The sequence below is a fragment of the Lynx canadensis genome, chromosome A3 (assembly GCF_007474595.2).
Source record: "Lynx canadensis isolate LIC74 chromosome A3, mLynCan4.pri.v2, whole genome shotgun sequence".
NCBI classification, from domain to species: Eukaryota; Metazoa; Chordata; class Mammalia; order Carnivora; family Felidae; genus Lynx; species Lynx canadensis.
In genome coordinates, this window is record NC_044305.1 from 95,553,742 (window position 1) to 95,579,012 (window position 25,271).

At 39.6% G+C, this 25,271-nt stretch overlaps 1 protein-coding gene across 3 annotated transcripts in view; it reads left to right on the forward strand.

Moving 5' to 3' along the window:
- The window catches only part of CTNNA2 (catenin alpha 2), a 1,119,678-nt gene that overhangs the window by 979,552 nt on the left and 114,855 nt on the right, over positions 1–25,271 (forward strand). For all 3 annotated transcript variants that reach the window (XM_030310974.1, XM_030310976.1, XM_030310977.1), the window contains exons 10-12: positions 17,788–17,880; positions 18,720–18,876; positions 24,771–24,971. In XM_030310974.1, coding sequence (XP_030166834.1) covers positions 17,788–17,880; positions 18,720–18,876; positions 24,771–24,971 — 451 coding nt within the window. The remainder of the gene's footprint in view (positions 1–17,787; positions 17,881–18,719; positions 18,877–24,770; positions 24,972–25,271) is intronic.

Below are 25,271 nucleotides of genomic sequence, written 5' to 3' on the forward strand. Positions count from 1 at the left end.
ATACACACACGGGGCCTGGAAACAGACTCTAGGTTCAAATCCTGGCTCTGCACTTACTAGGTTGTGTGATCCAGGCAAGCTACTTACCCTATCTTACCTTGTGGTTTGTCATCTGTAAAGTGAAATAAATTACAGCCTGATTTTGAGGTTTGTGGTGAGTAATAAGTAAGCATCCTGTAGGGGTTTGGAGAATAAGCTTTGGAGTTAGTATGGAGTTCAACCTTGACCTTTCTGCTTATTGTTGTATGACCTTGAGAAGCTACTGAACCACTTTGCCTGTATTTGCTCATCTATAATATGGGAATGATAATAACAGTACCTACCTCTCAGTGTTTTATATAAAGAGAAAATACACATGAAGCTTCCTACGAAAATGGACAATTAATGCATATTCCAACTCTTGTTATTTCAGTTGTTTTTAGCATTGAGTGAGAAAGTAATTCTGAAAGAGTCTTAAGCACCATACAAGTATCCAGGAATCCCTTGAATGTCAACTCCCCTAAGAATCCTGGAGATAAAGAACTACATGGACTTTTAGCCTCATCTTGTCACTTGTATAACATTAGGGGGGCAGGGAGCGGATAATAAAAGGTGGTCATTGTGTGTGCGCACATCTGCATTTCAGTGGAAAAACGAGCAATGACCCAGTTGGCTTCACTACCCTGAAGGCCCAGGAAAGTGCTTTGAGTGTTACATCACAGGTTTTCACTCCCACCCAGAATATTCATGAATAATGATAGCAGGCCTCTCTAATTAAAAGTGTTAAAAAAAAAACTCTCAAATGGCTTACTTCTATAGATAAAAAAGTGATGATTTGGATATATATATATATATATATATATATATATATAATACATATATATTACATTCTATTATATATATGTTTGTTTGTTTGTTTTCCCAAGAAAGCAAAACAGGTACAATGTTGGGGAAATTTCTGTCGGCTAGAGATTGGAAGATTGGGCAAGGTTGGGCCCCACTCTTATTTCTGATTTAGCAGGTCTGGGGGTGGGGTCTTTGAAAATGTACATTTCTAATGAATTCTCAGGTGAGGCTGATACTAGCCATAGATTATATCAGTTTTATCTGAAATTTGCCTTATCTTAGGTGCTACCTGAGGAATCTTTCAGAGGCAGGAATTGTCAGGCCCTTTGCAGACTTCGAGAATCAAAATCTCCTCTGGTGAGATGCTTAGTTCACATCTAAGAACAAGTATATCAGAATCTGTGAGAGTAGGTCCCAGGTATCAAATTTTTTGTTAATGCTTCTTGGGAGTTTTCAATGTGCATCCAAAGTTAAAAATGACAGAAATCGAGAGACCTGAATCCTGGCCTCTGTTTTATAGCAACTTAACTGCATGACCAAGGGAAAGTTTTCTAAGACCTTTAGAATAAATATTCTTTTTGGTAAAATTGATGGAGATGACGCACATGAGAAAGGGAATAAGAGTTTGTTTGGATAAATCAGTAATTTTCAACCTTAGTTTTACAACTTGAATCATCTAGGGGATTAAAAAATAAAAAATCTTTTTTGTAAGCCCCACTCTAAAATCTCTGTGGTACAGCCTGGACATTGGAATTTTTTTTTAATTCTAGATGATTCTAATATGCATCTAAGACTAGAACCATTGGATTAGAACATCTCTAAAATCCTTTCTGAGTCATGCATCGTTATTCCTATATGAATTGGTCATTTTCTTCCTATAGCCAGTGTCAAATCACTTGCTAAAAAGAGCAGAGACTCAATTTTTGTGTCAAACATCTTCTATCAAGTCGCTTTTCCCATCATGCTTTAGTATTTACTGCCTTGTAGTAGCTCCCTTAATCATAAAACAGGAGTTAACCTTTTGTGGAACACTATTTGACACCTTGGTAACCATTATCCTTATGATGAAAGTTAGGCATCCTATCTATCTTATAGAGGAGGACATGCCAACTTAACTCACTTGCCCACCTAGAAGAACTACCGAGTTTCACATCTGATTTTGGTTGCATTATGCCAATACTTTTTGAACTACAATGTGCCTGGGTGTGGGCTGTGATTCAGTAGGTCTAGGACAGACTCAAAATTCTGGTTTTCTAACTACACCCCCCACCCCCTGCCAGGGGATGGCTCTTCTACTTGCCTGTGGACAACGCTTTGAGTAGCAAAGCTCTTTCTTCCCCATATTTTATCACTCTCAAACAGTGAGTCAGACTCCATGCCAAAGAATGACATTTTTTGGCATTCTTATGGATCTTAAATGTTCTGGTACATACAAGGTGTACCCTCCACATGCAACATATCTATCCAAAAGAATGCTTTTTTCTTCAAAGTGAACACTTTGGGAGTTTTGCCCATATTCTAGAGATACTGTCTCCAACATGATTTTTGCACTGATTCTTTGTGAATTTTCTTTAAAATCTTGGACATATTCTTTGCAACATTCTTAAACTTAGCAGCTTTTAGTCCCTGAGGATATACTGGATCTTTAGAGGAGCTATATCTGGTGAAGTGATGAATGATGTAATAGGGTTTAGGTAAATAAATATAAAGGGATGAGGAATAAAAAGATCCTTGCCTTTGAAGAACATTTTCCCAAGCTCTTTTCTGGTATAAGCATAGACAGCTTCATTGAACAGAGGCAAGGACATCTAGTACTGAAGCACTTGGAACAACTCATTTCCTGGTCTGTAAGCAGACAGACACCAGAAAAGTCTTCATATTTATAACTGTACCATACTCAAGGGGTTAGCAGACTTTTATTCAAAGTGCTAAATACTTTAGGCTTTAGGGGTCACATTGGGTCTTACATTATTTTTCTGTGTGTGTTTTATTGAAGTACAATTGGCATACATTGTTATCTTAGTTTCAGGTGTACAACATAGTGATTCAACAATTTTGCACATTACTCAGTGCTCACCATGACAAGTATAGTCACCATCTGTCACCATGCAATGTTATTACAATATTACTGACTCTCTTTCTTATTCTGTACTTTTCAACTGCATGACTTATTTATTTTATAACTGGAAGTTACTACTTCTTAATTTCCTTCATCTATTTTATCCCCCACCCTATTTCCCCTCTGGAAACCACCAGTTCTCTGTATTTAAGTGTCTGTCTGTTCATTTGTTTTGTTTTTTAGATTCTACACCATACATGTGAAATCATACAGTAATTCTCTTTCTCTGGCTGACTTATTTCACTTAGCATAATACCCTCTAGGTCTGTCCATGTCATAAGTGGCAAGATATTCTTTTTTATGACTGAGTAATATTTCATTGTGTATGGGTGTGTGTGTGTATCACATCTTTATCCATTCATCTATGGATGCACCTTTAGGTTGCTTCCATATCTGGCTATTATAAATAATGTTGCAATGAACACAGAGTGCATACATAGTTTTGAATTAGTATTTTCATTTCTCTTTGGGTAAATACCCAGTAGTGGAATTACTGGATCCTGTGGTATTTCTATTTTTAGTTTTTTGAGGAACCTCCTGACTGTTTTCCAAAGTGGCTGCACCAATTTACATTCCCACCAACAGTGCATGAGGGTTCCCTTTTTTCTACATCCCATCAAAACTTATTTCTTGTCTTCTTGATACCAGCCATTCTGACTGGTGTAAGGTGGTGTCTCATTGTTTTATTTGCATTTCCCTGATGATTCGTGATGTTGAATGTCTTTTAATGTGTCTGTTGGCCATCTTTATGTCTTCTTTAGAAAAATGTCCAAGTTCTCTTCCTCTTTTTAATCTAACTATTTGTTTGGTGTTGAGGTGTGTGTATTTAACTACCCTTTTTAAATCTAAAAACCATTCTTAGCTCGAAGATCATATGGAAACAAACCACTAGTTATATTTGGCTTATGAGCATAGTTTGTTACTGCTATTTCATCAGTAAATAATGCCAACTAAAAAATATACATCTCTGTCTACATAATATTCTGTCATGAAATCATGGGTATGAAGCCATTTAAAAGTTAGAAATTTACTCAGGCTTCAGAGAATGTTAAAATAATAATTGTAATTATAGCTTTCTTAGGTAAGAGCATTTATGTTGATGAAAACCCTCAAACATCTATATAGCTCTCTTTCTCTCCCTTCCTCTATGTGCACACACAATATTATTGGTGTTCCCACAAGCGTCCTCGCTATACCTGGATCCCATGGGAAAAAATGCAAAGCTAATTCCAGGCAAAAGGCCACAGTTAAACAGCTAGCCTGGAGAGCACAAAGCTAAACAGAAACAAGATGTATAGAATTTCCTCATTCCTTGCCTCTCTCTGGGACTATTAGTCAGAATACCATCTTTAGCTTTATTTCACACAGCAAATTGAAAGGTCAGGCTGACTGGCCATTTACTCGGACGACTGATTCAGCTAGGAGGGAAAAAAAGTGACCCACTGAGGATGACAGCAAAATGGTTCTTTGTAGGAAGTTGCCAAGCCGAGGCACATTTGAAGGGCATTGTGGGGCTCGGCCTGTTCCTATGAGCATTGGTTATGACCATAATCATGGCTGGGAGTTGACATGAGCTTTTGCAGGCACAGCTATTCCTTCCATCTAGACCTGGCCATGGTCTCTTGAGGGACTGCTGATGAAACCAGGATATATCTGGGGTCCAAACCGGGTGATGGTTCTGAAGTATGATGACCACATCTGTTGCCCAACAAGGTGGAAGTGGCTACTTGAAGGTCACCTAAGAAGAACAGGAGTTCCATGTGGCAGAGCCTATTCTGACACAGCTCCCAGGTGATCTGGAGTAACTCTGCTGCTTACTCTCTGGCACAGCTCTGCTCTGATCTTTGAGCAGCATGGATGTGTGTCAGATTTCAGAGATGAGCAAGGCACTGGTACATTTGCACGCATCAGTAGGGGCTTGTGGCCCATTGAAGGAAGGCGCTGTGGAGCACTCAACAAGGGAGTTTCTAGCTTGGAAGAGATTTGTAAAAGCATCGGTTATCAATGAAATCAGGAGACTTTGGCTGGCTGTGTGTGTGTCTTGTAGAGAAGAGCTATAAAGACTATAGGTAAGGATGAAAGTGAGAGGGTATCCCCTGGTAAAAAGATGTTAGTTAGCTAGGTAAAAGCACTCACAGGTATTAAGCAAAGGAGAACTTGTAGCAGGAACAAGAGTATGAAAGAAGGTAAAGAGAGCAGAACTGGGATGAGAATGAACACATGTGTCAGGGTATTGGAGAGTCTGAGGGCTGCTACATGTGGTTGGCTTTGTTGACATTGTCTCATGAGCCTGCAATGCAGCAGACACTGACAGCTCTGTCCCTTCCCTGGTACCTGAGGGACCTGGAATACCATCTAGTCTGGGCATGGCAATGGGTGAGCTTGTCCCTAGGGGAAAGCCCTGGAAAAGGGGAGCTGTATTCTGTACTCACACAAGCTTGGAGACAGACCAAGGGGAGAACTGAAACTTGATAAGAGAATGGGGAGAAAAATTAAATAAGATGTGTGAAATGAAGAAAGGAAAAGCTGGCAATCAAGTACAGATGAGATGGAGCAAGCAGGTTTGAGGGACCAAGCCTGGAAAGGTTCCAGGAGGCAATGAAAAGAAAGAATGTATGTATAGGTGCCTGAGGGCTGGAAATATATGGCTGTTAAGAGTTGGAGCTTCTTTGAAGGTCGTTTCTTCAGTTTTTTCCCTTGTGTGGCTCAGTACTGGAGTCCAGTTATCTCCCATACCCCATTGCTCTAGTCTACTTTGAGCCCTCTAAGGCTGTAATAAGACAGGTTTCCAGGAATCTTCCTCAGAACAATGCCCATTGCAGTGACCAGGCACAGGCTTTTGCCAAAGAGATATTGGGGATCCAGTAACTTCTGTTAGCTATACTCTAGGTCTTTGTGTTGAGTTCACTGTGCAGACTGCTGAAGCCCAAGGGGTGGGTAGGGTGGGGGGGTAATGAAAGGCAAAGTGGATATCCAAGACGGATGCAAATTGACCATCTTGGCTAATTCAAAGAAACCCAAAGAATGGAGAGCGATCCTCCTGTTTCAGGAAAGGGTGGTTGAGGAGGCTATGCTGTGAGATAAGCCACATGGAATTATTGACTCTTACTTGCTTCTCTTGACTCTATTCACCAGCAAACCACTTGTGTAAATGCTTGGGGGCAGTGGACAACATCCTTGAGGTCCTTCCAGGTGTCCCACTACTGTCCCACTCTCAGCTCTCCTGTCTCCCCCCATCCCTTTTTTTTCTTTCTTTTGTCTCAAAACTTACTGTTAAGTAGACCTGGGAGGGGCACATGGTTTTGTAGGCTAAGAATGTGAGCCCCTCCCTGATCTACTTGATTTGCTTAATTGCACTTGTGTCATAAATATCATGCCTTTGCCATTTCCTGCTATGCAGATGCTTTGGCATATTTGGCAGGTCTAACAAAATTAGCTGGTTGATTCAGCCCAAGTTTTCATCTAAATCAGGAGTTTGCAATCTTCTTTTGTAAAGGCCTAGATAGGAAATATTCATGGCTTGTGTGTATGTGGATTCTGTTGTAACTACTCAACTCTGCCCTTATAGTAAAAAAGCAGTCATGGAGCATATATAAGTGAATGGGTAGGATGTGCTCCAATACTACTTGATTTACCAAAAGAGGTGATCAGAGAAAGGAAAGACAGAAGAAATTTTAGATAAATATTACAGAGCTTAAAGAAAGGTCATTGTCCTTACATATTTCTCCAACAGCTTGCACAGGGGTCCTGAAGTTTCTACAATGGACATTTTTCCTTAAATTCTTAAGGACCTGAACATCTTAATTGGGTTAAGGTGTTATAGTAGGAGGAATATATTATACAATATTATATTTTCTCTAGGAGGAGAAAATAATTACCTGAGTGGATAGTTACTTTGATTAATCAATAGCATCCTTTTCCTGGGTAAACTGTGATAAGAGGGAATAGGCCTCATTTGAGGTGGGTACAGGGAGGGCAGAAGGTAGGAAAACATCCAGGATAGGGAAGCTGCCTTGGAACTACATTTAAATGAGAGGGGCATCCCTCCTTTGTTTTTTTTTTTTCTTTTTTTTTTTACATTTATTTATTTTTTGAGAGAGTGAGACAGAGCACAAGTGGAAAAGGGGCAGAGAGAGAAGGAGACACAGAATCTGAAGCAGGCTCCAGGCTCTGAGCAAGAGTTCAGCACAGAGCCTGACGTGGGGCTCAAACACACGAACCGTGACATCATGACCTGAGCTGAAGTCAGACACTTAACCGACTGAGCCACCCAGGCACCCCTTGGAACTACATTTATATCTGTTGTGTGAAAGATCTTGTACAGGGATCTGTAGGGACCATAAAGATGAATAAAACACAACCATTCTAAAGAAGGTTAAATTTTAATTGAAGATGCATGATATCTGTATGTCTGCATATTTAATTCTGCATGTATGTAGTTATCTATCCATCTGCACGTATCACAAGTAATGAATAAAACAATAGTATGTGGTAAGTCATCACTAGTGGTGCAGGCAGTAATCCTGAAGACATTTAGAAGAGTGATCTATTCGCTGGTGTGAATGGGAAGTCTTCAGAGACATGTGGACCATGAATTAAGGTTTGGCCAATTACTAACAATTTAACTGATGGAGGCATCTTCACCACTGCCCCCTATCCCCCCACCCCTCAAAAAAAAAAAAAAAAACAACAAAAAAACAAACAAACAAAAAAAACCCCTGAGGCATAATGTAGAAGTAGGGACTTCTCTCTTTTCAAGTTGGAATTTTGTGCAAAGGGGGCTGAAGTCACATATTCACTATTGGCTTGGATAGATTCCCTCTGCACTGTGGTTATGGCCTTGATTCCACACTTCACTTGTCATCTTAAAATGTATGACCAAGCTATACAGAGTAGATGCACTCGTTTATTCATCTAGATCTTTTGAAAAATTCGTGGGCTTCTGCTAAAAGTCTCCACTGCCAGAGATAGATCCTGGGGCTCTGGGCCCCCTGAGGGAGTCATCTTACATATATGAAGGTCAACATGTTCTATTCACTTGGAAATCAGTTAAGATTACATTTATTACATGGGACTCTGAAAAACCAAATAACAGTGAAAATAATAATTCATTTCCTCAGTGAAAGGATGGAGAAAACAGAATCCCAGGAGGCCTTCAGTAATTAAAATGACATTATATTCACTGCATGATTTTAGATAACATATTCTAAATCTCTCCTATCCTCTTCACATAGCCACACATTATTGATGAACAGGCATCAAGAAGGCATTAGGTTATATTTTATTGCATTATTTTAAGCCACTGAGGTTTTTATATATGAAAGGTATAGATTTATGCTGATGATTCAGCTATGAAGCAAGCACATCAATTTGTTCATGAATGTGAACTGGTGATTACCTCCATTAAAGTCAACAGGGCAGACTGATCACTTTAATTTGGGCAGAGGCATGCAAACAGCATTTTCAAGTGGTATTGTACCTAAGAACACAGACAAAAGTGCTGTTCTGTATCCCCAAGGAGCTCTAGGAATGCAGATCTGTGTTCTAATAGATTAGAAGCCTAGGCCAGGATACGAAGTGTGGTGGGGTTGGGAAGAAATCGCTGCCTAGCATCATGTGGCAGTATTTTGTACAAGTTTCATTTAGTATTAACTGCTCAATGCTGATTTGATAAGCTGCAAAAAGGATGGCACAGAGAACATACACTTGTTCCCAATATCAGATCCTAGAACTTGGGGCCCTTCTAGCTATGACCAGGTTATGACAAGTTGAATAGTCCTCTGCTTTATACATATGGAGGGAACCTGGGGGATTTGGTAAATGAAAAAATTGGAATTGAGTATCTGTGATCCCAGCTATGTGCTGGGTGTAGTGAAGTCTTCTGTCCTACAAGAATTCACAGTCTCACTGAGAAAACATGATGTGGCTTTTTTTTTTAAATGTTATTTATTTTTGAGAGAGAGAGAGAATGCAAGTAGGGAGCGGCAGAGAGAGATGGGGACAAAGGATCTGAAGTGGGCTCTGTGCTGAAAGCAGAGAGCCCAATTCGGGGCTTGAGTTCACAAGCTGAGATCATGACCAGAGCGGAAGCCAGTAAAGTGACTTTTACCAGAGCGCAAGTTGGACGCTTAACCAACTGAGCCACCCAGGTGGCCAGTACAGTGACTTTTTAAGCAATGCTGATTTATACTGGTAGAATATAACTGATTTGTAGAATGAAGGTTGGAAAGGTGTTCAGATGATGTGGTTATGGCTGAGAAGGCAAGAAGAAACAGTGTCAGAGTGTGGGATTTGATGCTAGTGACATTGGAAAATTAGCAATTCATTTGTTGTTAGGGGGCTTTCGGCAAGCATTATGGCCACATGTAAGCAAGTGCTGGAACAGTTTCCTTGACCCAGAAAGTCCACTTCTGACGGGAGCAAAAACTGGATCTGTAAAGACGTATGTATGCTACTTTGTTTTTGGTAAAAGCAAACACTGGAAACTCCTTTTAATAAATTCCCTTTTTAAAGGGAATTGACTTACCAAATAATGAAGCAAAAACATTCAAGAATCTTACTAATTATTAAAAAAAATAATTACAGGTATATAGAGAATCTGGAAAATATTTGTGATATAAGCAGTGAGCAAGATGCAAGTGGAGATCACAACTTTAATAAAATTATGCATAATGAAAGAATAAATTATATGAATGATCATATGTAAAGTAGACCTCCCTTTATTTTCTATCACTGCCTCTGTTACTTCCTATGTAGTAATATTAACAATAAGAACTTAATTTTTTTTAATTTTTATTTGAGAAACAGAGCACACAGGGGAGAGTGGCAGAGGAAGAGAGAGAGAGAGACAGAGCGGGAGAGGGGGAGAATCCTAAGCAGGCTCCACATTCAATGTGAAGCCCAACTTGGGGCTCAATCCCACAACCTTGGGATCATGACCTGAGCCAAAATCAAGAGTTGGATGCTCAACCAAGTTGACTTAAGTACTCTAGTCATGTTTCATTTCAACCTTATTGCCACTTTTTTGTTATTTTATAGTTCTATTTTATAGTTGAGAAAATCGAGGCTTACAGAGGTAAAGTACCCTGCTCAGCAAGGAAGGACAAGAGTCAAGATACAAACCCCAAGCTGCCCAACTGCATAGCCCAAGATCCTGACCGTTGTATGGTATTAAAAATTAAAATGTATAGAATAATCAAGAGTTCCAGATGCTTTAGAGAGGTCATTAAAGACAGGAGCATAAAAGTACTTCTTACTTCCTTCTGCCCCCTGCCCCCGCAGTGTTGTTTTGCTGTCCCCCAGCTGCCACCCTCTCCTTTGCCATTCTTCCCTGATCACATTATCCCTGTTGGCTGTGCCCTCTAACCTTCAGAACTTAAGTTACTAGCAGTGAAGTTGATAAACTCATCTCAGCCCGAAGCAGCTGCATTTTAAAAGGATTCCATGACATCTCAGCATGAAACAAACATGTTCTGGGACATCCAGACCTTTCAAGCTCTTCTCAAATCAAATTGCGAAGGTGGCCATGAAATATGCTCAGATGTCCATGTCTGTGGAAGTCCATCATCCTCTTAAGGTCAAATCCCTCGTCTTAATATCAGCTCCTTCTGTCTTTCCTCTCACATTTCAGGCGAGGGTATCATCTTGTCTCTTCCTGAATTATAAAACCCCATCTGTAACATAAGAGGCATATTCTGTAGAAACCTACAAATTCTATACAAGCTAGGCACATATATTTTAATGCCGCTTGTGTGCTGATCTTATCAGTACAGATAACTGAGTAAATCTTCAGACCGAGACCATAGCACCCTTCACTCCCCTGAGTGTTCTAGAGAACAACAGCTGGTATGGAATTTGTGGCATCATCTCTTTATGGTTTTATATGGATAGGTGACTGTGGTGACTAGACATGCCATAAATTCCCTTTTAGTAGTAAATAAGTTCATTTTGTGCTCAAATTTACAATGATGAAGCAATATTAACATGAGGAACAAGCACTTTATAAACCTCCAAATTGCTATTCTACTTTATTTCAATAGTATGCTCTTCTTAAAACACCACAATGATACCTGAAGCTGTAAAAATTAGTGAAATGATAAAGTGTTTTGGGGGTTGAATGCACTGAATATGTGCTGGTGTTTGGAGTTGAACAGAATTACGAATATTAAAAAATGTAATTTGATTTCCAGGACTAGAAAACAAGAAAATGTTCTCATCTTTCTGATGCACCTCGTATCACTTTGGAGTTAAATGCCTAAATACTTTATTAGCAGAGGTTCTTAATGTTTAATTAAAGCTCAGCCTTCCAGGCATTTTGGCTTTACTTGTAAATGTTCAGACAAGTCTATGGCATTTTTGAGATGGAGCTACTTTGGGTAGTGATGTCTACACAAAACCAAATTTCACAGCCATGATGGGCTGTTTGTTTGGAGATTTGAACTGTGTGGGTTTTTGTTTTTTGTTTTGTTGTTTGGTAATGGAAAACATTGTGCATTTTAAATGATCACAGTATATTTTTGTGAGGGCTCTAAGCATTTATGATTTTGTCAATTTTAACCATCATCGATGATGGATTTTAACCATCATCGTCTCTGGAATATCTGCTTCTGGCCAACTGTGTTTATTATTAAAAGGTTAGGGAGTGGATGCCAATGGTACAAATGCAGTTCAAGGAGCAAGTTACTTTCTTTTTAAAAAATTTTTACTGATGCCTGAGTGGCTCGGTCAGTTAAATGTCCAACTCTTGGTTTCAGCTGAGGTCGTGATCTCATGGTTTGTGAGTTCAGGCCCTGCATGGGTCTCCGTGCTGCCAGTGCAGAGCCTGCTTGGAATTCTCTCTCTCCCTCTCTTTGCCCCTCCCACACTTTCTCTCTATCTTTCTCAAAATATATAAATAAACTTAATTTTTTTAATTTATTTTTTGAGAGAGCAAGCAGGGGAGGGGCACCGAGAGAGGGAGACAGAATCCCAAGCAGGCTTCATGCTGTCAGCACAAAGTCCGATGAAGGACTTGAACTTAAGAACCATGAGATCATGACCTGAGGTGAAGTCAAGAGTTGGGTGCTCCCAAAGCTATCTACACATTCAATGCAATCGCAATCAAAATTGCACCAGCATTCTTCTCGAAACTAGAACAAGCAATCCTAAAATTCATATGGAACCACAAAAGGCCCTGAATAGCCAAAGTAATTTTGAAGAAGACCAAAGCAGGAGGCATCACAATCCCAGACTTTAGCCTCTAATACAAAGCTGTAATCATCAAGACAGCATGGTATTGGCACAAAAACAGACATATAGACCAATGGAATAGAATAGAAACCCCAGAACTAGACCCACAAACGTATGGCCAACTCATCTTTGACAAAGCAGGAAAGAATATCCAATGGAAAAAAGACAGTCTCTTTAATAAATGGTGCGGGGAGAACTGGACAGCAACATGCAGAAGATTGAAACTAGACCACTTTCTCACACCATTCACAAAAATAAACTCAAAATGGATAAAGGACCTGAATGTGAGACAGGAAACTATCAAAACCCTAGAGGAGAAAGCAGGAAAAGACCTCTCTGACCTCAGCAGTAGCAATTTCTTACTCAACACATCCCCAAAGGCAAGGGAATTAAAAGCAAAAATGAACTACTGGGACCTTATGAAGATAAAAAAGCTTCTGCACAGCAAAGGAACAACCAACAAAACTAAAAGGCAACCAACGGAATGGGAAAAGATATTTGCAAATGACATATCGGACAAAGGGCTAGTATCCAAAATCTAAAGAGCTCACCAAACTCCACACCCAAAAAAACAAATAACCCAGTGAAGAAATGGGCAGAAAACATGAATAGACACTTCTCTAAAGAAGACACCCGGATGGCCAACAGGCAGATGAAAAGAGGTTCAACGTCGCTCCTCATCAGGGAAATACAAATCAAAACCACACTCAGATATCACCTGACGCCAGTCAGAGTGGCCAAAATGAACAAATCAGGAGACTCTAGATGCTGGAGAGGATGTGGAGAAACGGGAACCCTCTTGCACTGTTGGTGGGAATGCAAATTGGTGCAGCCACTCTGGAAAACAGTGTGGAGGTCCCTCAAAAAATTAAAAATAGACCTATCCTATGACCCAGCAATAGCACTGCTAGGAATTTACCCAAGGGATACAGGAGTACTGATGCATAGGGGCACTTGTACCCCAATGTTTATAGCAGCACTCTCAACAATAACCAAATTATGGAAAGAGCCTAAATGTTCATCAACTGATGAATGGATAAAGAAATTGTGGTTTATATACACAATGGAGTACTACGTGGCAATGAGAAAGAATGAAATATGGCCCTTTGTAGCAACATGGATGGAACTGGAGAGTGTTATGCTAAGTGAAATAAGCCATACAGAGAAAGACAGATACCATATGGTTTCACTCTTATGTGGTCCTGAGAAACTTAACAGAAATCCATGGGGGAGGGGAAGGAAAAAAAAAAGAGAGGTTAGAGTGGGAGAGAGCCAAAGCATAAGAGACTCTTAAAAACTGAGAACAAACTGAGGGTTGATGGGGGATGGGAGGGAGGGGAGGGTGGGTGATGGGTATTGAGGAGGGCACCTTTTGGGATGAGCACTGGGTGTTGTATGGAAACCAATTTGACAATAAACTTCATATATTGAAAAAAAAAAAAAAGAGTTGAGTGCTTAACGGACTGAGCCACCCAGGCACTCCCAAGAAGCAAGTTACTTTCTTAAGGGAATCTGTATCACTTCCCCTTGCTGACTTCTTGTTTTTCTAATCTTGCTGGTGATATCATTGTTTGTTTCACCTGTTTACACAGTGTGCCTCCAGAAGAGCAAAATATCATAATCTTTGAGAATCCTGAAAATTATACTAATTAGGCAATCAGAAGAGAAGTGTTGCAAGATGGATATCCTACCTCTCCATGATGTGCTGACTGATTCCCTCCCAGGACTACTGATTGTTCTTTTCTCTGAACTCCTAAGGCCCTTGTAGTTAGCAGCACACAATTTAGTGATGGCTGCTAAGCTTCCTCCTTTTCCTCAAGATAACTGGTTTTTGAGACAGTAAGTCAAAGATAGAAGATTTGGCTCAGTCTTTTCAGCTTTGGCTTTCCCAAATTCATTGTTCTCAGAAGGTATAGAGGAGGGTTTCCTTTCCAAAGAGATTGTTGGGAATTTAGCATGGTTAGCTAAAGCAAGGAGCAATGCCATTTTTAATCATGATCTGGTTCCTTTCAGAAATCCCAAAGCAATCTAAATAGCCCAACACCTAACCATAAATGATATGCTTTATTGTTTTCTAAGATTCCATGATGGCAGATGACTCCTGTTGCTTCAGCTAATTTGTCAACAATTCGAGAGTGGACAAATCAGAAGCCACAGCCAGCCAGTAAATGTTACCTGCTTGGTTGACTCAAGCAGGTTTCAAGGTTTTATTAAATTTAAACATATTGCTCAACATCTTTTGGGTTGCAGCCTGGTAACAGTAATCAGTTAATCTATTGTCTATTTTTTTTCATATGAAATTTATTTTCAAATTGGTTTCCATACAACACCCAGTGCTCATCCCAACAGGTGCCCACCTCAATGCCCACCAGCCACTTTCCCCTCCCTCCCACCCCCCATCAACCCTCAGTTTATTCTCAGTTTTTAAGAGTCTCTTATTTTTTGGCTCCCTCCCTCTCTAACCGTTTTTTTTTCTTCCCCTCCCCCATGGTCTTCTGTTAAGCTTCTCAGGATCCACATACGAGTGAAAACATATGGTATCTGTCTTCCTCTGTATGACTTATTTCACTTAGCATAACTACTGTCTATTCTTTAACTCATATTAATCTTTTTCAAATGTCTAAAAATTCTACTTTACCATTCCCTTCCTGCCCCACTTCCCTTAGAAAGGTTATCATGATAAATTGGTTAAAAAAAACAAGGTGTGTGGGGGGAATCTTGTGATTTGAAAAATAGGACATTTTATCTTATGGGTTTCTAGTATAGCATCAGACCTGTAGTTAAAGAACAGGTAAAATAAGTAATCAAATACTTACTATGTGTATACAGTGGTCTTGGACTATTGCTAGGATATGAGCAGGCATTTTAAGATACAATAATGATTGGGAGCTGCCTCAAAGATGGAAACTCAGTGTTTGGTGCCAGAGTTGTGGAAATCACGGTATATTACAACCATGTTCAGAGTCACCATCATGCCAGTGGGTCCAGTGAGAAGCAGAAAGGCAAGCCTAAGGAAAACAGGAATTTGGATGGAATCCATGACCAATTTAAGATATGTAAACCTGCCTGCCTTTGGAAATTGTGACATCCTGAGCATCGTGTTGGAAATAGTTTCAGAATGTTTCAGAGTATAATACAAGGTAAATAAAATTCTGATTTTAAGTGGACTTAAACAGCAGGAGCTCATTGCAGAGTGGAGGCTGCCAGACTTCAGGATTTATGGATCAGTAAATTAAGGAGAATAATTAAAGGACTTTCGGGGTTGTTGGCTCTTCGTTTTTTCTAGGTGTTACTAGCCCTGTTCCCCCTAATTAGATTCAACCAGGCAATGAGGTTCCCTTATTACATCTAAGTCATAATAGAGTTTATTTAAATAAAGGATGAAGACCCATTTCAAAAGATACACAAGGAAGAGTCTGTTATCACCATGTAGAAGTTATTGGTTGGCATCTCCTTCACTCAGGAGCCTAGTTTTTCTCAGCCCTAAGGCTCCCTTGTTGTCATTCTACAGAGCCACATGCCAAACTCTTCAGCTTATGTCCACTGCTGTGCAAGAGTGTGATTGCAAGTCTCACACACCAGGAAAGGATGATAGAGAGGAAACAAAACCATCTGAAATCCTCATTTCATAAAATGGAAGGCTGTTCAACAATAGAATTAGGAAGAAATCACTTGAAGATTAAAGAATTGTAAATTAAATGTATACATCTTTCTGGAAAATTTACACCACCCCGATTTTTTTTTTTTTTCATGCCACCGTGAACAAGGAGCTCTGCATTCTGGACTCAAACAGTGGACCAAAAAATAGGAATCATTGTTTATCACCATAGTGTTGGTAAATATCTACTAGAAGGTGGTATGAACTTTGTCTAGTCAGATTAAAGGGGTAACTCAACTATATCTTTGAGAGTGTCTTTAGGATATATTTCAAATATATGCAATAAAAAACTATTAAAACTGCTCTTTAATTCAAAACACATGTATTGAGCACCAATTCTATGTCACATACATCATGTGGTGTTTGGAATATAAAATACACTGGAATACAAATACAACAAAGATAAATAAAAATATGGAGTGGAAACAATATAACAAAAAAATGGAGAACCTGTAATTCTTGCTTTGCCTCCAAGAAGCCTCATACCTCTGGGCATTTAGCATCCTATAAATGGATGCAGGAAGGTATATTGTCTTTCAAAGAGATGTGCTTGGAAAACTGAGTAAAATGGTGAAAATTATCTGAAGAATCCAAGATAAACTATAAAATATAAGAAACTGATAATTAATGTTTGGAAATTCCATCTGTGGTTTCTCATAGTACATATTCTCACTACAATAGATGTAAAGTGTTCTTCCTTAAAAGCTTCAAAATGGGATTGTCAATGATAATGATTTACTGAAGTAATCTTTGTAAGCATTCCTAGTATCACCATCTACCTATATCCTTTTGCTGATAAGGAAACGGCCCTCCAAATGTGAAGTGACTCTGTAACTAGTTAGTGGTTAAGCCTCCTGACCTCCAGTTCCATGCTCTTCACACTGTCTGACTAAGCTTTCTTTTGCATTTGGAACTCTGCACGTGTGTTGCATTTTAATCTCCCAGGGCATGAAGTCATGGTAGAGAGGCAGCCTGGTTTTGGAGAGCAGAGGTGGCAGGATACAAAAGGGCAGGTGGCCACAAGGCTCAGGGGATTCTCAGTCTGCTAATCACTTGTTCTACTTGCCCTCCTGCTCCTAGCCCTGGTGGCCATTCTCTTCTCCTTTGCCCTTTCTAATCCCCATCCTCTTGTCCTCTTGGCATCAGTCTGATGGGACTGATCAGTGTTCTGATGGTAGCTTTGTGTGCTGTTGACCTTGGCCAATCAATCTGACCTTGTATTACCACCTCTCACTCCTTGAAGAGGAGGAATAATACAAATTGAAATGCTTGACCAGGGAGCTTAAATTCAGTGCAGCTGTTTTGGCTGGTATAATGTTTTAAAAAAAATTAAAACTGAATGCCTTTTTACTAAATTCACATATTCTAATTTGTTGTACACTGTATCGTTGCCTACTGGGTTATATCAGCCTTTCCTATCTGTTTCTCAGACCTGCCTGCCCCCTGAAAGTCCTCGAGTGGGCTACTGGTAGACTAGCAGTTTCCTGACAGACTGTGACAGGCAGATATGGGTTCCTTTGGGTTAGATCACCTTCATTTTCAACTTCTTGTGAATCTCCTTTAAATCCTAAGTGCACTGCAGTGTCTCTCTCACTGGTCAGAGTTTAGCGCTTATGTATGGCCACACTTCATGATGAGTATTAGGGGGTTCAAGTGAGAGTATAAGTCACAAGAGCAGTCTACAGAGGAAAATGGATCAAAGCAACCCAGTTAAAATACATTATTGTGTGTGCTTGAGAATCTTGAAACAATAATTTGCTATTAGCACCTTACTTTTCTGGACTAAATGTCTAATGTAGCATAATAACTAGTAATATTTGGTAAATCACTGAAAGGCATCCTTATTTGTAGCAGGATTACCCTGGAAGAGATGACTCCAGAGAAGGAGTAAGGTCATGCAACAGTACACTTCCCCTTTGCCCCAACATGATTTTCACTCAAATCCTTTTCAATCCAGGTTGCCAACTTGGCCTGTTCCATTTCCAACAATGAGGAAGGGGTGAAATTAGTCCGGATGGCAGCCACCCAGATTGACAGCCTGTGTCCCCAGGTAAGCCTCATCTACTTTGTTTCAAAAGCCCATTGGTGACCTGATACTCAGGGACTTCTCTACTCAGGCCCTCATGTCCCTCCCTGCCTTGTCTTGCCATCATTCCTGAGCTGTTTCAAGGTGTACCTTTCTCAAAAAGAATTCCTAACTGTTCCAGTATTCAGAATAACTCTGGTAATTATTGTCTTTTCCACTCATACTGACTTTGTTCTGTTTATTTTGGGCTGATTTTTAAATGTTCCATTACTATTTTCCTTGTCTCAACTAAATTACAACTTTGCACATGTAGAACAGGAGTTAGCCTTCTACCACATCTGAATTAAGTAAATAGGATTTGTCCAGTAAACACTTTTTGAAACCTGAGGCTAATTACTATATCTTAAAACAAAGAAGAGGGGAGCCTGAGCGGCTCAGTCAGTTGAGCATCTGACTTCAGCTCAGGTCATCTCACGGTTCATGGGTTCAAGCCTCATATCAGGCTCTGTGCTGACAGTTCAGAGCCTGGAGCCTGCTTCAGATTCTGTGTCTCCCTCTCTCTCTGCCCCTCCCCTACTCACACTCTATCTCCCTCTGTCTCTGAAAAATAAATAAGAGCTAAAGACAAAACAAAAAACATAAAATCTGTCTATTTAAAAAAGAAGAAACACAACGTAAACAAAAACTAATGGTAGCTGATAACATACTTCATGTTTCATGTTTCTGATTGTCTTCTGAACAGAGAACCCACTTAGAACCCCTGAGAAACTACAGGGTCCAGGGTTTCAATGTGATCCCTGACCTTCTTGTTTCTTTCTTAAATAGTGTAGTCAGCGTCTTTCTGGATTGTTTCTAACAAATAGGTCATCAATGCTGCTCTCACACTGGCTGCCCGACCACAGAGCAAAGTTGCTCAGGACAACATGGACGTCTTCAAAGACCAGTGGGAGAAGCAGGTCCGAGTGTTGACAGAGGCCGTGGATGACATCACCTCAGTGGATGACTTCCTTTCTGTCTCAGGTAATCACAAATAGGCCCTTTCAAGGCAACTGGAGAACAGAATTAGGAATATCTTGCAAATGTCATGGGCCTCGGTTTCTAGTGCTTTTCTTGGCCCTGTAAGCTTTCAGTCATCTCTGCAAATGTGACTGTAACACCCTCTTGGAAATTTTTCTTTTGTGTGCACATTATTTCAAAACAATGGGTCAAAGCATGGGGGGCGGGTGTGGAAATACAACTTTCTGGTAAAGAGATAAGCAAACTGAAGAGATTATTTAAGGAGACATGGGTTTCTTTTTAGCTTCTAGAGTTTTTAAAGCAGATTGGCCTTGGATACATCCAAATCACCCATCTTAAAAAAGGGTATGAGATGTGAGATTGGTTAGTTCTCATGGTTTATATTTTAAAATAATAATAATTAAAAAAAAGTCAGCTAGCCCAATTTGGCTGTGTTTAAGGGGGTCATTTTTTCCAATAAGTGAAGTTACCCAGGTTTGTGATACCTTTCTCTAAACATATTTGCCCACAAACATTTGGCACAGTTCACCAAGAAGAGTCTCTGTGGGGTGAGTTGGGGAGGGGGTTGCTGCAAACATCAGCCTCCTTTGTGAGGCATTAAAGGTAATCAAGTGAACCTTGATAATTCAAACTGACCAGATGTTGACTCTACTCAGAGGTAGACCTGGCCTTGACCAAGGCCTGCCTGTCCTTGGCCAACTGAGGCCTGAGAGGGAAGGGGTCACAGCATTGCTGGTGGGATCCAGGCAGAAGGGGCATCTTACTGCAACACTGTAGAAGGAATTTCTGGGGGAGCTCATCATATTTGGAAATACTGTCTAGGTGCAGTCTTTGCTTTTCATGAAGAAACAGACAATGAATTCCCACTGGGGGCTTGTGTTTGAAGCTTATGTCTGAGAGCAGCAGAGTCCAATCTGTAGATCTGACGGATAATCAAAAACCCAACTTTGAAACCATGGAGAGCAAGAGAAGAAAAATGGGAAACATGAGTGAATACCTCTTCAGTGTCTAGAATTTGCCTGACACTATGCTGTTTGCTTTAATTCTCCCCCAAAATCTGTAAGAAAGATATTAGTATCCCAGGGCCTGCACTGAGTGGGGAGATAACTGGGCAGAGACGGTATGAAAATCCTGATTATCCTCTTCAGAAGCTACGTAATTCTCAGTAAGTTAGGATAGTGGGAAATTACCTTTGGTGCTTCCAGCTTTCGTTGGGTTCTCTTCTCTCCACCTCTGGTACCCTCATTCCACTCTCTCATCTTTTTCAAAAGCCTGTCTTGTTTTTCATTCCCAAGATGCTCTGTTTCTGGTGACTTTTCAAAGCAGCTGTTCATTTAAATACCCCCATATCTGGCGGCTAGCTGATAAAGACCTTAATACGTTGCCATTTCTGAGATTGGCTTCGTTGATGGCTGAGTCCTAATAATGTAAAAGATATCTCAGAAGTGCATTTCTCATGCAATGCATAGCAATGGTTTAGGTAGACATGTTGGGGATTTGGATGGTGTGGAATAAGAGGGTGGCCGCCTCTGTCTCATGTCTTGTCAGTGTTTGCCAGGATGACTATAGTGCCCCCCCCCCCCAGACAGGGCAGCGGCTCTCCCTCCCTAACCAGCCTCAGATCTCACAGCAATCCTGATAGCTGGAAATGTTATTCTGCATTCCCCTTTTCCTGCAAATGAGTAGAAAATATGCATTGGACTACCTTTTGCAAAGAGGAATCATTTCAGAACTTAAAAATTTCCCAACTTCTCCTTTTCTTTAAATGCATGTACAAAAATTTCTGAGAGTAGGGAAAAGCAAGGTGAGGAGGTCTTATCTCAGACCATTTCAATAGTGCAAAGCTTTTCTTAATTTTCTTCCACCAGCCCTGCCTCTTTGCCACCTTTCTCCCTGCCATTCCTTTGTGCATCTCATTATTACCAGCAACAAGAAAAGGCTTTGGCTTCCGCTGATAACACTGTGCAGTCCAACCCCAGCGGTACAAGTGCCGCGGCATGCCATGACAGGAAAATGAACAGGCGCTGTCAGGGAGCCAGCCTTGGCAGGGCCTGCTGGAGCATGCCTTTGGAGTTGACAATTGGAGGTGGCAGCTACCTTTCTACAGACGGACTTGACAAATAATGACCCAGCCTTCTCTGTCCTGCCGGTGGGCTATGGATACTGCCCAATTGTTGGGGAAACTACTTCTCATCTCCTCTCTGAGCTGAAGCCAAAATATTTGCATCAGTAAATTGCAAGTCTGGCCCAGGAGATATTTTGGAATGGCATTAATGACATTTTATGTATCAGTTTCTTCTTAAGGGAATATCTATTCTGGCAGGGAACTCTATTTTAAAAACAACCAAAAAATCTTTGTTTGCAAAAGACTACAGTTTTGTTTTGTTCATGCTACCTGAACCTGTGTGCCTGAGTGCTTAATTTGTCCATATGAAATGCAACAAGTTTCAGGAGCAATGATGCTAGCTATTAACATTACAGAAGCAAAACCAATTTTCAGATGTGGCCCAGGCTCATAAAAAAGTGAAATGGCTATGTTAGAACACTTAAGTTTTTCCCCACTGGGTAAAAACTACAATTTTTAATAGTGTTTTTAAAATGAGTGTGTTGGCATTAACCGTGTGACAGTTTAATTCTTGGGTTTGGCTCACATAGTAGCAGCCATCTAAGATCTGAAGAAGAGATTAACTCAATCCCATAATGTCCAAGAGTTGTGTTTTGTTGTCTGCCTTTTCTTATTTTTCTTTTGACTCCAGAGTCTTGAGTTTGTGAGAATTTTTAGAAGGAAACAAGGAACTTAGGTTTTGAATTTAGAATCTATATCTTTAAGCTTTATGATAAGCAAATGGTTTGGTCATCAGTGATTTTTATAACAAAACTCATCTTTTCTGAAACAGCAAGGCTGCAAAAATTCAAATTCATCACAAAATATATTGCAGTCAAGTGTTTTATGATATGTTTAAAAGCCATGCTTCATATCCGGATATGACATCCAAAGTACCTGAGCGGTTTTTCCCAGCAATGGGGCCCTCTCTGGAATACCTATGCTTTTTATTATTACTTTCTCTACTGTGTTCTTTTCTAGTTGGGACAGCATTCCTGTCTTTACTTCTTGAACTCTTTCTCTTGAAAATACCTTAGAATAAAAGTACATAAAATGGTCTCCTATTAACAAACATGTTTATTCAGTGTTTTTTCTTTGATTACCTGCTGTGTATAAGGCACTGTCAGGAATGCAAAAATGAATCAAGTGTGGATTTCGCCTTCAAATAATTCACTGGAATTCTTGATAGATCCTAGACCAGTGTGCTCCCAAACTGTTGGGCTCAGGCCTGAGAGGGTTGGGAAGAGATGAGGAGGGAAGTTATTATAAGGGGTCTGGGAATCCACATATACATTACTTATGATCTTTTGACCAGATGACATGTCTCTAGGAACAGGTACTATTCTTTTTGAAATACATTGTTGGTACTGAGCTTAATAGAATACAAATCTATTTTAAGGCATTCCAAATCTTAGCCTTTACATGTATACCATCCACTACGAGAACTACTATTATGAGGAAATGGTGATTCGTTTTTCCCTTACAGGGGTACCCTGATTGGAAAATGCTGAGAAATCCTGAGCAAATTATCTTAGCATTTCAAAAAAAACTTGATTAAGAAAAAATTAGTCAATAAATTATAAAACTAATAAAATTAATACTTTATTCACACAGCATGATTTATTAAACTGACCATTGAACGAATTAGTTGATGATTTGCCTAATTAAAAGCAATGCTTTTGGTGTTTTGGGTTTTCAGCTTCTGCTAGCCTCCTTCAAATATGTATCATTTATATCTATTAAAGCATATTCTTTTTCTTGTGTCTTAATTAAATGAGTTGTACATTTCTAGTTTGGGAAATAGTTGTTTTCTTTTCCCCTTTAAAACCTATCATTTCATTTTAAGATATTAGGTCATGAGTGGACTTCTTAGAATTAAAAAAAAATTATCAACTCCAGAGAAATTATTAGGATATACTATAATTAGCACATTCCATTTCTGTTCTGAATGCAGTTAGAACAGAGATGGGATCTCAAAATTCCATGCATGGAAAAGCAGTAGCTTTTGTTGTACTTCTGTGTTATTCAAAGACAATAGTGGATGGATGCATGCTTTTGATATGCAGACCCTCCCAGTTGCATACTTTTGGAGACCTGGACATATTTGAATTGTCTGGAGAGATCCAGCAGGGCGGCAAGAAGAGCAGTGAAAGAGGCCTTTTAAAATCAAATTTTTGTATTTGAAATTCTGTACCAAGTTGCATTTGAGTAAACCTTTCTCCCAGGTGTCCTTTTAAGTGAGTTTGCATGACACAATCCAGGATTTCAGAAAGGGGTGGTTTTCAAAAGTTCCTTAACCAAACTAAAAATTTTGTAAAGTCTAAATTGTCACAGCCGTTTCTATTTTACTCAGGAAAATATCAGCATTCAGAAAGTATTACTTTTTGTGAGTTTAAAAAATCTGAATATTAAAATTGTCTCATTTTTTCCTATTCTAATTTCTATTTGAAATTAGGGAACAAGAGAATGTAGAAATCAGAAATCCGTAATGGTTCAAATAAGGTCATCCTATTGTAGGAGGTCAAAGCAGAGGTTCCATGATACAGAGTAAGTTATACTTTGCAAGTTTCTGCCGAGGGTCCTGACAGAACGCTTAGTCCTTCTGCCTGACTGGCTTCAGGAAAGTAGGAGAGATCCATGGTGGAGACTGGTGTTGGTGCAATACCTTACCCTCTTTCCCTCTTTAGGTAGGAACTTTTAATTTCACAGGTAGCCCTAGAAACTTCTCGAGGAAGTAATAATTTATTTCAATCCTTTATTAACTGTTGAATTTGACAGTTATAATTTTTTGAAGTTACCAGATTACTTTAGACTATTTCTCACTTGTTCTCTTTATTTATAGTGAGTGTGTGTATATGTGAGTGTATTTTCAGCTTAAGTTCTTTTCTTTCCACAGAGCACTAAACGTTTCAACATTTCCTTAGAATTGTGTTTCCAAAGAATGTTTAAGGGATATAATTACAGATCTCACTTAGGACATGTGAAATACAAAATTCCATACTTGTAAAACCATGAGGGACCAGATTGCATGTTTTTTCTATGCTACTAGAGAGTGAAACTCCCCAGCCTGCCTGCCTGGATTCTACTTTGGGCAATGAGGGAGAGTGGTGACTGACCTTGACTCTAAACTGACGAAACCAGCCACCAGTTATTCTAGTTGTGGAGAACATTGTGATCCTCTTTACCTGGTCAGTTTTCCTACTGTATATACCTTGTGCATGACATGACCTTAAGGACGGATGAGGTGACAATTGTTTGTTTTAGAGTTTCCCTTAAATGCCTGCTAAATAAAAACTGATCAAATAAGCAGGCACCCAGAGCTTGATTCTGGTCATGTTTGGAAATGTTTCTGCGTGATCAGGTTGACTTCATGTTCACTGCCACAACCACTACTAAAATGCAATAAATTTGAAACATTGAAAAAGATGCTCAAAGTGTGGTGTTCAAAGTATGGTCCCCAAACCCACAGCATTACCATCACCTGGGAACTTGGTAGAAATGCAATTTCTTGGGCCCCATCCCAGACCTATGGAATCAGAAACTTAGTAGGATGGCACCTTCACACTCTGTATGATGCTGTGAGCCCTTTAGCTAGTGCTCAAGGTTGAGAATTGCTATTGTAATTATACACTATGTTCTTTAAATGTTATTTCAGTGTTATAAAGGTATGTTTTGAGATTTGCATGATGGCTCATGATAGTTGATGAATCTCTCTTAGATTGCTTACTAAGTGTGTGAGTGGCATAAAATCATATCAATGCGCACGTGTATATGTGTGTGTGTTTTTCCACAGAGAATCACATCTTGGAGGATGTGAACAAGTGTGTGATAGCCCTCCAAGAAGGGGACGTGGACACTCTGGACCGGACTGCAGGGGCCATTAGGGGCCGGGCAGCTCGAGTTATACACATCATCAATGCTGAGATGGAGAACTATGAAGCTGGTGTTTATACTGAGAAGGTTCTGGAAGCTACAAAATTACTCTCTGAGACAGGTAAACACGGATATTAGATTCAACCAAAATGTCAATGCCATGATTAATTTTTGTATTTGAATAAATCTTTTGCATTGTCTGTTACAGGTTTCTGTGCCTCAATGTTACACATGGTAATAGGAATACTCTTGGTTTCTTGAATTTGAATAACTATAGCAGAAGAACAATTTTATTGCTTTGTATGTGTGTGCGTGCATGTGTGTGTTATATATTACTTTATAATCTGTAGTCTCATTTGATTCTCACAAGGACCTTATGAAGTCGGCAGAGAGATTTTTATTATGTCCAATTACAAATGTG